The following is a 14703-nucleotide window of genomic DNA, read 5'->3' on the forward strand; positions in this document are numbered from 1 at the left end:
GTGACTTTCTTTATGTATTACCTCCAATTTGTAGCTCAGTAACACTTCAATAACACTTCAACACAGCTGGGGATTGCAACCCTGCTTTGCTAAGTGTCTATTCACTCATGACAGCCGTTTGGTTTCTGCCCTAGAAGAGTTTCCCAGTTGCATCAGTGTGTTTGTTAAATGAGGGTGATGCCAGCTCCATCTCAGTGGAGCCATCTGAAGGAAATGTGTGCAATGGTATTTGGTGTTTCTTTGCAAAGAACAAACGAGTGGGTTTACATATCTGCTTTCAACCACAAGAGGAGCCATATTCACTAGAGAACAGAGGACAAGCTTGTTGCTAACCTATTTTACTCTGTTTAGTTTTGTGTAAGCACCAGCTGTAACTTGAGTGAAAGATGCAGCCACATCCTAGTGCAGAAAAGCTCTTGAGAACTAGACAGGTTGTGGGGAAGGTGAAAAGTGCAACTAGTTTGACCTGTGACCATTTCTAGATTCCAAAATAATAAGAAAAAAAGACCTTGTCTTTGTTTCTCCTTTTGCTGAATGCCCAATACCCTTAGTACTCCCCCCTTTTGCTGTGGTAAGGGCTGTGCTGTTGCTATTCAGGGACTGCTGAGAAAAGGAGCAGAGGAAGATGACAGTCGTGTCTGGGGTGGGAGGGTAGAAAAAAAGGAAATCACAAACACAAAAGGAAATTGTAAAGGCAACCACCACATGTCATCCAGGAAGAAGCAGCCTTGCTCTGGGCTGTGTTGTTCACCTCTATGCCTGAGTGGGACTGCATGTGGTACTGGTTGCCCCTGGCTCAGCAGGGCAGGGTGAGGTGGTAGGAATACCCTGGAGGCAGCAGGAGGAGTGGGAGTGGGGAGCATGTCACATGGGGGAAGCCTCCATCCTGGGCACGGCTTGACAAATAAGAACAATGCAGTGTGTGTCAGGGCTGGGTATTTTTGTTGCACAGATAAGAGCTGCCCTGAGCTGAATGACATCAAGTGAGAGAGTCCCACCCAGATGAGATGATTGCATGGACAGGTGATGCACAGTGTTATGACATATTCTCCTGGACCCTTTTTGCAATGGGAAAAGACAAAAGCTGTTATATAATTACCTGCTTGGAACAAGGACATTTGTGGGATCTGAAACAAAGTGCTGCACTTGTGCAACAGATATTGAGCCCTGGCTGAAACGTTTGCATCCCCAGCCCAGGAACATGTGTCCCAGAGCCAGAGGAAGGGATGCTGCTTCCCTCTCCAGATTGGAATTACTTTGTATTGTTATTGCTAGAAAGGAGATGTATGCTTGTCGCATTAAATAGAAATTTTCCTCAAAAATACAGCATGCTATAGAAAGAAAGGTCCATTTCTTCCTCCTCTCCATCACCCACTTCCTATAGGGAGAGAAAGAAAGTGCTTGAAGATATTTTCTCCAATGAGCCTGAGGATTTTTGGGTGGGTAAATAGAGGGGGGAACTCACTAAGGACATAAATTAAAAAAGAAGATGACTCCCACAGTGCTATGCCACTACACAGTCCTCAGGAAACAGTTCTGCCATTTTTCCTGGCCTGTGCCAGTCTTTCCATGGACTTTTCAGAGAAGTTATCTCACAGAGGTTCTCTTTAGGAGATCACAGCCTCATTTCCCACCAGGCATCAAAATAATCACAACACCAAAGCTGAAATCTGAGCCACCATTTGTTAATTGTTAGAGCTGGCCAAAATTGAAAAAATAACAACTGTGTCCTGGGTTAACTCTAGTTTAGTCCTGGGTATGGTTATTACTTCATAAACAGGAAGCACTCAAGTTACAGTCAAATTGGATTTATTTTCCTGCCTTACCTATGAAGTCCACCATTTTATTAGTTTTCTACTTCTAAATTTTGTATAATTAATTTCCTCCTGCCTCGTAATCCTTTTATGTGTCAATAAAATATCCATTCTCCTAATAAGAGAAAAAACCTCAGAGATAACCAAAGCCAGGGTGGATGTAGTGTGACACCAAAGGGCATTATTTAAGAGGGTCTATTAAAAATCATTCTAGAGCAAACAGTTACTATTTTACCTAATAAGGGATAAATCTGTCTTCTAAAATAGCAGGTTGGACAATGCATGAAACTGAGAAGATGTTGGAAAGAGATCAACAGAAAGCTGTTTTTCTTCCTCTCTCTTCTTTATTCACAACCTTCTTAGGATAAATGTAATATCCCATTAGGTGTGTAGAGGAGTGCAAACAGCAAGTGCAAACATAGCCCCTGCCCTAGTGGCCTGTTTGCTTAGCTGTGCTGGCTGTTTGAGCAGCAATAGACTCATTCTGGAGCCATCAGCTGATGTTTGCTTTAGCATTTTAGTGACCTGGTGTGAAGAGTTTGGGCCAGTGTGTTGACAAATGCCTTTTCTGAGTAAGAAATCTCCCTGGGATAGTCTCCATTTCCCTTCTGGTTCTCTTCTCTAACCCAGGCACCAGCCATGCCTTAGCATGCTCCCTGCTGCTGCACTGGAGAGGAGAGTCTGACTGGATCCCTGGGCACATACTCACATAGATATGACTGTCCCTTTGCCCTGGGGTGGCATCTCAGAGGCTGATACTACATGATGTGCAACTGGTGCTGGTTCCTGTCCTCCACCTGCCCGAGAGGCTCCGATCTTCCTGCCTTTATCTGGAGAGCAGTCTGAGGGACAGATCCGGAAGAAACACTTCTGCCCCATCCCTTCTGTGAACCTTTTGAGGCCTTTCTACAACACAGCTTTCTGGAGGGTGGATCCTGGCATTGTTAAAACCCTACTGTAGATATTTCTCGGGCAATCTGAGCCACCCCTGAGATCTGTGTGAGCACAGGGTCCTGCAGTGAGGGACCTAGGTAGAAATTTCTACCTCCTCTGTCTCATAGTTCACAATTCTAGTGCCTCTTGTATATCCCAGATGTTTCTGAGCACCAGGGCCCCAGGGCTATGGCACTCCTCTCTCATCTTTAACCTAAGCAGTGCAAGGTATTGCATCACGGTCCCCTTTTGTCTTTATTAGATACGTGGCCACATGAAAAAATAGTCAGCCAAAGTGGCATAATTATAGTAGTCTGCTAAGGCTGCCCTAGCCTTGCCTTTCTGAGTGTCATCCAGTTTAACTCTACCTTGCAGGTTAAACTCATACCACTTTGGAGATGGCTTGCAGAAGCAGTTTTTGTGTCCAAACTGGGGTTAGAGGCAGGTTCAGCTGGAAGGTTAAGTGTCTAGGGCTGAGCTTGGCACTGGGATGTTGAACTGAGTCTTGGCAGGCTTGTAGAAGTGCATGGTCTGAGTGTTTTCCTCTAGAAGAACTGCTGTGGCCACACAAAGCTTGTGATTTTTCGTCCATCTTGACCTGCACTTAGCCTTTCTGTAGTGACTTTACCATTTTGGGACAGCGGGTCTTCAGCAATGGCTCTACACAGAGGGTTTCCTTCCCTGTCCTTCCCTCTACCCCAGATTATACTCCCTTTCTCAGAAAATACCTGATCCAACTGACACACATTCAGTTTAGGCCTAACTTTGACCCATCTCAAAATAATAGAAGACACAAAGGAGTCTGCATTTCCTTATTATCCTCACACTGAAGTTCTCCAGATGTTATGCTGCCTTTAATGCATTAAACCTTATAATCCCTACTAACTTCCTAACGAAGAGCTCTCAGCTCCAGATCTTGGCAGCTCTGGTCCCCTGAGCCCTGGATCAATCACCCTTTTTTGTGTCCAGGAAAAGCTTTCAGACTGATGTACAAGAAATGTGGATGCTTTTGCTATTTTCAAGATGGGTGGTACCTCTTTGCTCATGAGTCAGTGAGAACACAGTGATTGGGCTGCTCTGTCATGAATGTTACATGTCAAGTCATTATTTGTCCTCTGCAAAAGAAAATATTTGTTTCTTGACAAGTCAAGGTAACCCTTTCCCCTTCCTTTCCTCTTTAGCACACTGGATTTTCAAAGCTCTCACTTTTGGAACATCCTATTTCCAGTCTCGAGAGAGACAAGGTGACGAGCTGTCCTTCCTGATAAAAAGCTTGCAGTATTTTTACATTACAGAGTGGCTCTGTTTAGTTTGTGTTATACTTATAGAAGGAGGAAAAAAAAAAAAGTGGAGAAGTCTTTCCCATCCAGTAAGAGAAAAAATAACTCTGACCACATTATTATGAACAACAAGTTTATCTTCTACAATGTAATAAATTCATGTGAGCCAGGGTTTGTACTGGGGAGGTGTTTTCATAATTATGGGGCGGGAGGGGACAGGAGGTGGCTCTTAAAATGGCCTAATTAGAGAGGTCTAAAAATAAATTAAGAGCAGCAATGTATATATATATATGTGTATATATATATATAATTAATATAAATATATATAAAGCTGCATGAACAGATACTGCTTTTCCTCTCTTTGCAGATCTGACAGTTGTTTCCTTCTCATGATCTGATCAGGAAGAGGTGAAGAGGCTCTTTGAGTGAATTAGCAGTGCTGGGCTCTGTTCCTAGGGCACTTTAGGGTCATGTTAGCATACAAATGGCAGATAGCAACACACTCAGAGCTTTATTCTTTTCCATGGGCTCTGGCATTATGAGATCTGGAGTCAGGAAGAAGTGTTATTCCTTTCTCTCTGTAGTGCTCACCCTATTCAACAGAGACCCCCCCAGTCAATTCTGGGGGAGGTGGGCTCAAACTGCACAGTGCTTAAAGATGCCTTGACCTCTTAGGAACTGCTGGGGGGAACAATGGTTCAGTTCTGCACAGGGAAGGACATTTCCTCTCAGTGTCCATCCATGGTTTCCCTGGAAGACTTCTTGAGTACTGTTGACCCCATGAGACTTGGCAACTTAAATACAGTAAGAGGAAGGTCATTCTCTGCTGACTCCATTGTAAAACACTGTCTAAGCATGATTTCTACAGACATTTTATTTGTATTGATACTGTATTGGACCATCAGCACACAGAGCACTTGTTATGATCTTCCAGTGCCAGCGAAATATGAAGTGACTTCAAATTTTGAAGGGGAATAATGATGGTCATGGGAGGGCATGAGGGGCATGTGTCCTGTTTTTAATGAGAAGATTGTCTCTCTGGGTGAAGTCTATTCCTGGTGTCTCTCTTCAAGTCAATAGGAAGGCTATTTTTTCCGGATTTCTCAATGGAAATTTCAAAATATGTTTTTCTTCATCTCCACCTACACCTTACATGCACACATCACTTGGCAAGAGCATTTCTATCACTAATGGTATATTGCCAGCGGTTTTGGTCTTGACCTTGAATACTAACTGCTCCTCTTCCAAGCTAAAGACAGTCAATAGAGCCTGTTTCTTACAAGTCCTAACACAGCTATTTTTCATTTTAGCTTTGAGGATTCTCCATTCAACCCTCTGATTAAAAAATGTGGTGAGTGAATTTTGTGCAAATGTGAAAACAAACAATATGTGGAAATGAAAGTCTGACTATTGTAATTATGGTCTTTTTAGTCATTATTGCAAAATAATAAACAACACTTCTTATAGTGCCAAAAGGGTTATGAACATGAATTAACAATAAGTATCAGCTAATCATTACAATCCCTTTGGTCTGTAACACAGAGAAACTGAAGAACTGTGAAATGACCCAAATATCCCTGCAAGTTGATGGTGGAGCAATCTGGGGAAGAGGCCTTTTCTGTGTCCAGAACTTTTCTGGCTCCTGGCCACTGGCTCAGTACAAATAACAGTGTCTGGGCTTCCTATCTTTGCTCATTCTTCTAAGTCTTGGTGCCTCCCATTACATGTGATTTTAGCATTAATAACAAGAAAAATATAAGTACTTCCTTGACAGATTCTGCTGGTAATTAGATTGTAATCTGAATGCTCACATCCTTAGAAGCACCCATTACAAGTACAAATATATGGCTTGCTATCTTGACATCGTTTGTTGTAGTAAGTGCTATTTTTAATACTCACATGTGCACTTTGGCTAATAAGTTAGTTATTTTATCCTTTGTTTCTTCAGTCACTGCTTTTATACAAAACATGACCCGATGCAGGTGCTTTATTAACATTTGTTTTCTTAAACTCATCTAAACCAAAAGCAAACCTTTTTCTCTTTTCATATTAGGTATATTTTACAGCTAAAGACCTGCTATCATCTCTACTTAAGACCAATGCAAAGAAATCCTTTAGGTCTCTGTAATCTCCTTATCATCACTGGTTACTGCTTTTACATCATGATGTTTTAAACCACCATTATGTCTCCTGGAAACTTCTTTATTCTGGATTACTTAATTGAAGGTCTGATGTTTTTTTACCTATAGGTGTTACTTTTCTAGTATACCCATAGTTGTGTTTATCTATACTTCTTCTGACATTTTCTGTGGTTTCTTTCTGTCAATCCCAGTTGGGCTTGAGCCCTATTGCCTTAAAAACAACATGAAACAAATTTCTGTTACTTGTCTTTTAAACCAACTGACTTGTTCTTTATTTTGTTTTCACTTTCCCTCTTCTTCTTTTGCTCTATGCAATGAAATACAGTGGGACTTCAAGAAGACTAATTTAATCAGTCTCAATTTTCCTTCAGGCTGCTTGTGGCTGGAGAAGAGCCCAAACTAAAACCATAAGGTCAACAACCTTCCTTCCTGCAACTTCCTCATCTACTAAACAGAGCAGTGTTGAAATTCTGTGCCCAAATCCATGTCCAGACTCTGCTAGTAGTCTCTAATTTCATAATGGACTAAAGTAAATTTGGCCTCAGACCAATTCTTTCTTCTAAGATGCTGGCTGTCAGCCTATCTTCATGTGGAACGACTTCCTATGTACCCACCTTGTACTACTGCATACAATTGTGCTTGGAATTTGAATAGAAACTCTCTTCCTCTATAACTTGTGACAGCAAAAATCAATATCATTAAAGAATAAAATGTGTTGGAAAGTGAGGGATGGAAGAAGACCTGGTGTCTGGTGCAGAAGACAATAGCTAATTATTCTGCTTAGAGTTTTATCTGCAAACACTGTTAAAATTGGGGTACTTTGATTCTGCCCTCATTTGTGTAGCCACTGAGGGTTCTTTGTGCACAAGAGAGGAACACGAATCTCTCCCTACATTACAGGTCTGCATGTACTCTAATTCAATGACACCTCTGCCTGTTTAACATACGCAACACCAGTATTTTAACAAACTTTTCCTGCTTACTTAAATGTTTGTTCTTTGATGCTGAAAGCCAACTCCACCACTGGCCCAGGGATCTGAGCCCACTTCCTCTCTGGCAGCTACCATTCAGACAGGTGAAGGCTGCAACCAAAGTAGGAAAGATTATGAGAGCTTCCATGTGCAATCCAGGAAGCCAAAAAGGGCTTCTGTTTCCAGAGTGTAAGCAAACAAGCTGCACCAAGGTTGTTTGCTGTACCTATATATAATTTTAAGGCAAAGTGTGAGGCTGAGAGAAAGTCTGTCTGCTCTAGGGAAGCACTGTGACAGGGGTATCAGTTATGAAGTTCATGTGCCACCCATTTGGATTCAGAGATGATACAACAGAATTTCCTTCTTCTGAACAAGTCAAGTTTTAGACAGATAGGGATGTTTTTTTAAAAGGTATATGCAAGAAAGAGGAGGCTAAAGTGCATCAGGAATGTGCTGGCAATGCCCTACTGAAAGGGAAGCTCTGTCACCCCAAGAATAAAGATCCCAGAGAGCCTGGGAGAAACAAATATGTCCTTCTGGGAAGTGAACTGTTTTTCAGGATTCCTTGGCAGACAACCAGCCACTCTGCTTTGTAAGATCTTGTTCTTTCTTGCAAGGAGGGAAAAAATAACTGAAGGGGTTGCTCCCATTTTATTGAATAAGGTCATCATAATGTGCTCAAAATGACCAGTACCACTGCTCCTCATTGTGAGAGCTATGGGGTGTAGCTGCACATCACACAGGTGTCTGAATAAATGTTACCACTTTCAGGAGAGAAGAAAATATATAAAAGATGAGCCTAATGACTTCAGCCCAGCCAATTTTTCCCTCACTCTTCACATCCCCCCTCCCGCATCCCAGGCAGTCTCTACCCCAATACCACTGCCTGTCTCCAAGTGTGTGGCAGCAGAAAAAGGCCTGTTTTCCCACAGGAACAGCCAGTGCAACCCAGATAGTCTGTGGGGAGGTTTAACTCATTTTCTGGCTGGCCACACACTGTGTATGATCACAGGAATCATGTGCCACATATATATATATATATCTGTTTTCCTGAGCTATATGTATTTTTTCTTTTACTTACCTTCCCCATTCCAGCATGACCATGTCCCAGCTTGATCACTACAGGGAAATTCGGAGTTGTGAGCTGAAAGACAAAAGAAGGAGCTCCTCATTAGTTATTTCTTTCCACCCATTGTATTTTAAATAGTTTACTTTTATTTAGTAGATTTTATCCACTTCCCAGATGCTGATGAGAGGATAAAAAGGTCAAATAAAGATTGTCCAGGTGGTGGGACAATAAGCAAATAGCTCTTCACTGGGACCCATAAGATCAGAAATGGAGGCCAGGCAGAATTCTGCAGATATGACCAACTTTTGCAGCCTAATAGCAGTAACTTCTAAAACCTTCTTACTTTTTCCTGTTGCTTTTCCAACCCTGTATGTATGTATGTGTGTACACTCATGTGCATGTAAAAAAAGCTGCACTTGCAAGCTTGAGTAAGTGAACACTTTCAGATGCTGAAAAAATCTGAATGGTGAGAAAGACAAGGGCTGTTTGTTCTTTTTCCACACAGACTGCTTTGGCCTTTAAGTGCATGTGAGCAGTCCCTCAGAAGCTCCCATTCCCCTCCTGTCAACAGTGGTGGGGGCAAGGAGAGAGGGAACAGGGGCCAACCCTTGGGGCAACTCACAAAGTCCATCAATTCATAACACCTCTTCCTCTCTTCTCTAACTTCAAGGGTGGGTAGAGGGAATAAAAGAAAACAAAGAGGAGTTGGAATAGGTGATAAAAATAGAAAAAAAAAATGTCATGTCTTCTCCCTGGCTTGTGTGGTGTTTACATTGGTCAGGGTCCTGTCATTCAAGCCATGCAAGTGCATCTTAGTGCAGATGTTGGATTCTACTTTGAGAACTACAAATATCATCACTGCCTTCTATTCCCCATTTTCATGCTCATGCTAGGATTGGAGTGATAGGCTGAGAGCTGGGTGGCTGCCCTGGCAGGAAATGCACATGCCAGGACTAACCAGGATATATGCACCACACCTTCCCTATGTACATTTCTACACCTCTGCTTGACATTACTGTGATCTTCATCTTGTGCAGTGCTCCTGATTCTTGTGATCTAAATGCTATCCCTTCAGTACATAACCTGTTGTTTTTGTTTGGTTTGGTTTTTCTTATTGCATATTTAATTTTCCTTAATGAGAATTCTTTTAAAAGACACTTTTGTCTTTACCTAAATGCCTGAAGCTATGAGCTCTATTCATTAAGCAGTTAACCTGGAGATCTGGCAATGGGAGGGAGTTGAATTTTGACAGATAAATGGCTCTCCTATTTATTTAAGTTTCAGAATAGGTAAACAAATTGTTCTTGTGCTAATTACCAATTGTCTGTATGGACAGGCAGGCACTACGCCCTAAAGATAAAATGGTGCTTCATCCTCCATCAGTGGCAGGTCACTATAAATAACAAAATTAGTAATGAACACTGATACGTTTTACTATTCAGCTGCTTATGTAAAGAAATGTCACAGGAGATGGGAACAGTGAGTGTATCATGTTCTCAACCTGTGTCACTTGTGAGGACCTTCTTCAGGCAGAAAGCTGAAGGATCCTCTTCAGACCACATAAGGGCACACAGCTGCAATAAATCACAGTCTTGTCACAGACAGGGACTAGCATCTGCTGTTTAAGGAAAAAAACTCAAGAGACTGTGATAGGTGGCTATCTTGAAGCCACATAGTTAAGCATATGTCCAGGCACATGAGTTTACGCTCTGCTTCCCCTTCACCTCTCTAATTCATTGTAAGAGCCTGAAACTTAATTTGCTGCTGGCATAAATGAATCAAATGGAGGACTGCACCTGAGGCTTACCGAAGATTGACCATGTCAGGCCTTCAATTCTGGAAGATGAAAGGTAACCTAGTAGTTAGGTTACCCACCTGCTCAGGCTCTGGGATACCTGGCTTGCTTCCCAGCTCTGTCATCCATGCCCTGTGCACTCTGAGCCAAAGTGCTTGCAAGCCTCTGTTCCCTGTTCGTGAGTGGAGGCAGCAGCTGCTCCTACCACACAGGAAAAGCAAGCTGCATGCTGAGAGCTGGCCTGATACCCTGGCAAGGAGGCCAAAGAAGTGTGTGGGAGAGATAAAGTTATATCACAAGCTCAAAGCAGCTAGAGGCAGGAAGTGATGTCTCTGCTGCCCTGTTTATGTATCCTACTTGCAGGTTTTGCTGAGGGGCCCTGGCTCGAGCATGGGGCTGAGGAGTGGGAAGCATCTGTTTTCCTATGTACATACAAAGAAAGTTTAGGATCCAATAAACAACCCAATTTTACTACTAGCCTGGAAGAAACCATCAGCAATGACAATGCTCCGCTCAAACCTCTCCCTTTCTCTTTGCTTCTTGGAAACATGAGCTTTCTTGGCAAGCCTTGGCCTTATCCCACATAGGGGTGACCAGCTGCTGCCAGGGCATGCTGGAGTCAGAAGCTGCTTGACCTGGCCATAGTGTGTGGGTTTGAGGTGAAACACAGATCCAGACTCTGAATGTGTGGCAGTCTCACTGGGAAAGCTGTAGCTCCAGGAAAATTCTAGCATATGGTTTGCCAGGAATCTGCTTCTGACACCAAATTTCCGTATTCATGAACCCACCTTATGGGGGAACCAATGAGAGACAGAGCAGCACATACACTTATCTGCATTTTATGATGGGTTTAGTGACCATGAAGTGCCCTTAGTCTCTGCTGAAGTTAAGTGGAATCAAAAGTTCTCAATAGTCCACAGGACTAAAGCAACCAGAATCCACAAACACCCAGTAATGGAGGTGGGAAGCCCTTGCTGAAGTGGTGGAAGCAGACTGAACTCCACTGCAGTCAGTGAGGGCACTTCCAGCTTCCACCAGAGTATTGTTGGGACTTGAGTCCCATTTCTGTTGCTAATAAGGTGGCCAGCCACCATACTTGGCAAGCACACAGACAGGAAAAATGAAGGAAGGGAGAACATTTTATACACACAACTATGAAGCAATTCACACACGTAAGTGGTGGGAATTTCTGGGGGTGGCCACAGGTGCCACAAAGGCAGACCCCTGAGATAAGTATTTGCACATACTTAGTCATAGATTTCCTGGGAAAGAATATATATTTAATCAAAGGATATCAACAAAATTTAATAAGAAAAGCATGTTTTTACTGAAAACATGCAAAGATATATGTCTCTGTCTTCCTATGTGTTTGTTTATGTATTGTAACGGCTCTTTTTTCTTGGAAAATGGGGAAAAACACTTTGATGCTTTTAAAGTGTATGTGAGCTGTTTACAGGGCTAGTATAGATGATGTTTGATGAGGCTTTGGGATGGGACTGCAGCACTACAGCTAGCTCAGTGATTAGATGCAGGGTGCTAGTTCATATGCATAACTCAACCCTTTGAATTAAAATCCTATAAATATATTCCCAGATGCTGTCACACAAAAGTCTTGAGATGGTAAAGTTTACATACGTGTCTAGAACTGGCTGTGTGAAGATGCCTGTTTAGACTCAAGCAGGAGTTTGAATCATGAAATAGGAACTCAGGCAAAGCCATCTGGTAGGAGTGAAGGGAGAGTCATGAAATTATTTCCAGTTTACAATACTGGAGGCCCAAAGTATATAATTTTAGCCTCTGATTTTAATGGCTCTGCTCTGTGTATACTGTCACTGCAAAGATCACTTTGCAGTTTATCATTATTTTGTCACTGGTGTGTAAAAGTGAGTGCTGGTATGCATACATTATCCTCTATTTGAAAACACATGGCTGTAAACTATGACACTTTCCCCTTTAACCTATGTCCCTCCTTTCCAACAAATAATGAGGTTTTCAATACTTCTTGTAAATATATGAACATTTTCTGTATTTATTGTTGGTGGAGCAGTACAACAGAGTTGGATCTACATTGATCTGAAGGAAAGAATCTTAGATGAAACATGATCTATCCCATAAATACAATGCTTTCTCTTTTGTTTCACTGAGGCCCTCAAGAGAAATGCTGATCTTAGGTCTGTGATTTTGTGTACTTTCCTGTAATCCATAAAGAATGCAGAATGTCTCTTTTGATTTCCTTCTGCCTGCCGTGTTTAGTTTTGTGAGTTAGTTCACATCATCCCATCTCATCTCATCTCATCTCATCTCATCTCATCTCATCTCATCTCATCTCATCTCATCTCATCTCATCTCATCCAATGCATTGCCAGTTTCCAGTATTATTCTTTCTTCTGCAAAGACTTTCCAGTCAATGCTAAAAAGAATAGTCCAGGGTGCAATGACATCATGGATAACATTAGGAAGGAACTGGAGAGATGTGAGATGGAGACATTAAAAATTTGGTGTCTTGGAACCAATATTTTTACTTCATGCTTCTCCCAGAAGTAATACTGTGAATTTTTCAAGCTTTTATACTCTAAAACTGACCTTTCTGTTTATTTAGCTGCCTTTCCTTGTATGATGACCAAGTGTGTTCTGGGTGGGTACCTAATGGATTGTGGGAATATTGTTCATGCACTTGAGAACTAAATGTTGAAAGTAATGTGTGTGGCACTTCCCAGTTAAGTTGGAGGAGCAATTAATATATATAATTTCTTGTAAAAGCATACAAGCTGATTCAAACCTACAGAAAATTAATGATGTTATGACACAATGTCATTATGTTTATGTAATTATCTTACTGAAAATCTTAGTTGAAGGTCTGCACTGGTTGCATGCCAGCCTTGCCAGACATGGCAAAGTCAGGGCTCTATAGTGAAATATGGAGGAGAAGCAGTAGTGCTCCCTATTATTCACTTACTCATGAGTCAGTGTAATTACCAGTTGCATGCAGCATGGCTCACTCCACAGATTAATACTGTGGAGTCATGGAGGTTGGTGGTGGCCAATAACTATGACAGACAAGTCCTTCCCCTCTGCTGTTTACTAGATCAGAAATAGAGTAAGAAACAACAAGCAACAATGAGAAAACATGTTGAAAAATAAAAGTTGACAGCATTAACATCTGTGCTCTATTAAAGAAATGTGTTACGTATTCCTTTAAAACACACGTGTATTCATTACTGTTTTATAATTATAAAACAATGAAGAAAAAGTCATTAGCTGCGGAAAGAGGGCCTATACTTCCAAGCCAGCTGAAGTAAATCCTGAGGAGGAGCAGGTATCCTCAAGGGTCTCCAGAGGAAGGAGGAGATATAGCTTATGATGAAAAAAGTGATTAATTACTTGTTACATGAGTTCAGTAGCAGCTGGAACAAGACAGCATTGTACAAGGTAGGACCTGAAGCAGTATGGTGACTCATATATGGGATGGCAGCTGGAATATAACAGTGCTCCTTCTAGCAAAAGAGAAGACAGCATATCATTTTAGGATAGGTTAAGTTTTACATATCTTCACTGAGCTGGGGTGATGAAATCACAGAATCACAGAATCACAGAATCATCTAGGTTGGAAAAGACCTTGAAGATCATCTAGTCCGACCCGTAACCTCACACTGACCGTTCCCAACTACACCATATCCCTCAGTGCTAAGTCAACCCAACTCTTAAACACTTCCAGGGATGGGAACTCCACCACCTCCCTGGGCAGCCTACTCTAACGCCTAACAATCAGTTCTGTAAATAAATGCTTCCCAATATCCAACCTAAACCCTCCCTGGAGCAACTTAAGGGCATTCCTTCTTGTCCTATCGCTTATTACTTGGTTAAAGAGACTCATCCCCAGCTCTCTGCAACCTCCTTTCAGGTAGTTGTAGAGGAAGATGAGGTCTCCCCTCAGGCTTCTCCAGACTAAACACCCCCAGTTCCCTCAGCCGCTCCTCGTACGACCTGTGCACCAGACCCTGCACCAGCTTCGTTGCCCTTCTTTGAACATGCTCAAATAATTCAATGTCCTTTTTGTAGTGAGGGGCCCAAAACGGAACACAGGAATCGAGGTGTAGCCTCACCAGTGCCAAGTACAAGGGTAAGATCCCTCCCCAGTCTCTGCTGGTCATGCTATTGCTGATGCAAGCCAGGATGCCATTGGCCTTCTTGGCCACCTGGGCACACTGCTGGCTCCTGTTCAGCCAGCTGTCAATCAACACCCCCAGGTCCCTCTCTGACTGGCAGCTCTCCAGCCACTCCTCCCCAAGCCCATAGCGCTGCTGGGGGGTTTGTTGTCGCCCAAGGGCAGCCCCCGGCATTTGGCCTTATTGAAACTCCTACAGTTGGCCTCAGCCCATCACTCCAGCCCGTCCAGGTCTCTCTGCAGAGCCTCCCTACCCTCGAGCAGATCAACACTCCCACCCAACTTGGTGTCATCTGCAAACTTAGTGAGGGTGCACTCGATCCCCTCGTCCAGATCATCAACAAAGATGTTTAACAGGAGTGGCCCCAAAACCGAGCCCTGGGGGACACCACTCGTGACCAGCCGCCAACCAAATTTAACTCCGTTCACCACAACTCTTTGGACCTGGCCATCCAGCCAGGTTTTTACCCAGCAAAGTGTGTGCCCATCCAAGCTGCGAGCAGCCAGTTTCACCAGGAGAATGCTGGTCAAGGTA

The 14703-nt window shown here is 42.7% G+C and overlaps 1 protein-coding gene across 1 annotated transcript in view; it reads right to left on the reverse strand.

The window, feature by feature from the left end:
• SYN3 (synapsin III) overlaps window positions 1-14703 on the reverse strand; it is a 204527-nt gene that overhangs the window by 30093 nt on the left and 159731 nt on the right. Inside the window, exon 7 of the mRNA XM_026852807.1 lies at window positions 8221-8283. Coding sequence (XP_026708608.1) covers window positions 8221-8283 — 63 coding nt within the window. The remainder of the gene's footprint in view (window positions 1-8220; window positions 8284-14703) is intronic.

The sequence above is a fragment of the Athene cunicularia genome (assembly GCF_003259725.1).
Source record: "Athene cunicularia isolate RWA chromosome 1 unlocalized genomic scaffold, athCun1 chr1_part1, whole genome shotgun sequence".
NCBI lineage: Eukaryota > Metazoa > Chordata > Aves > Strigiformes > Strigidae > Athene > Athene cunicularia.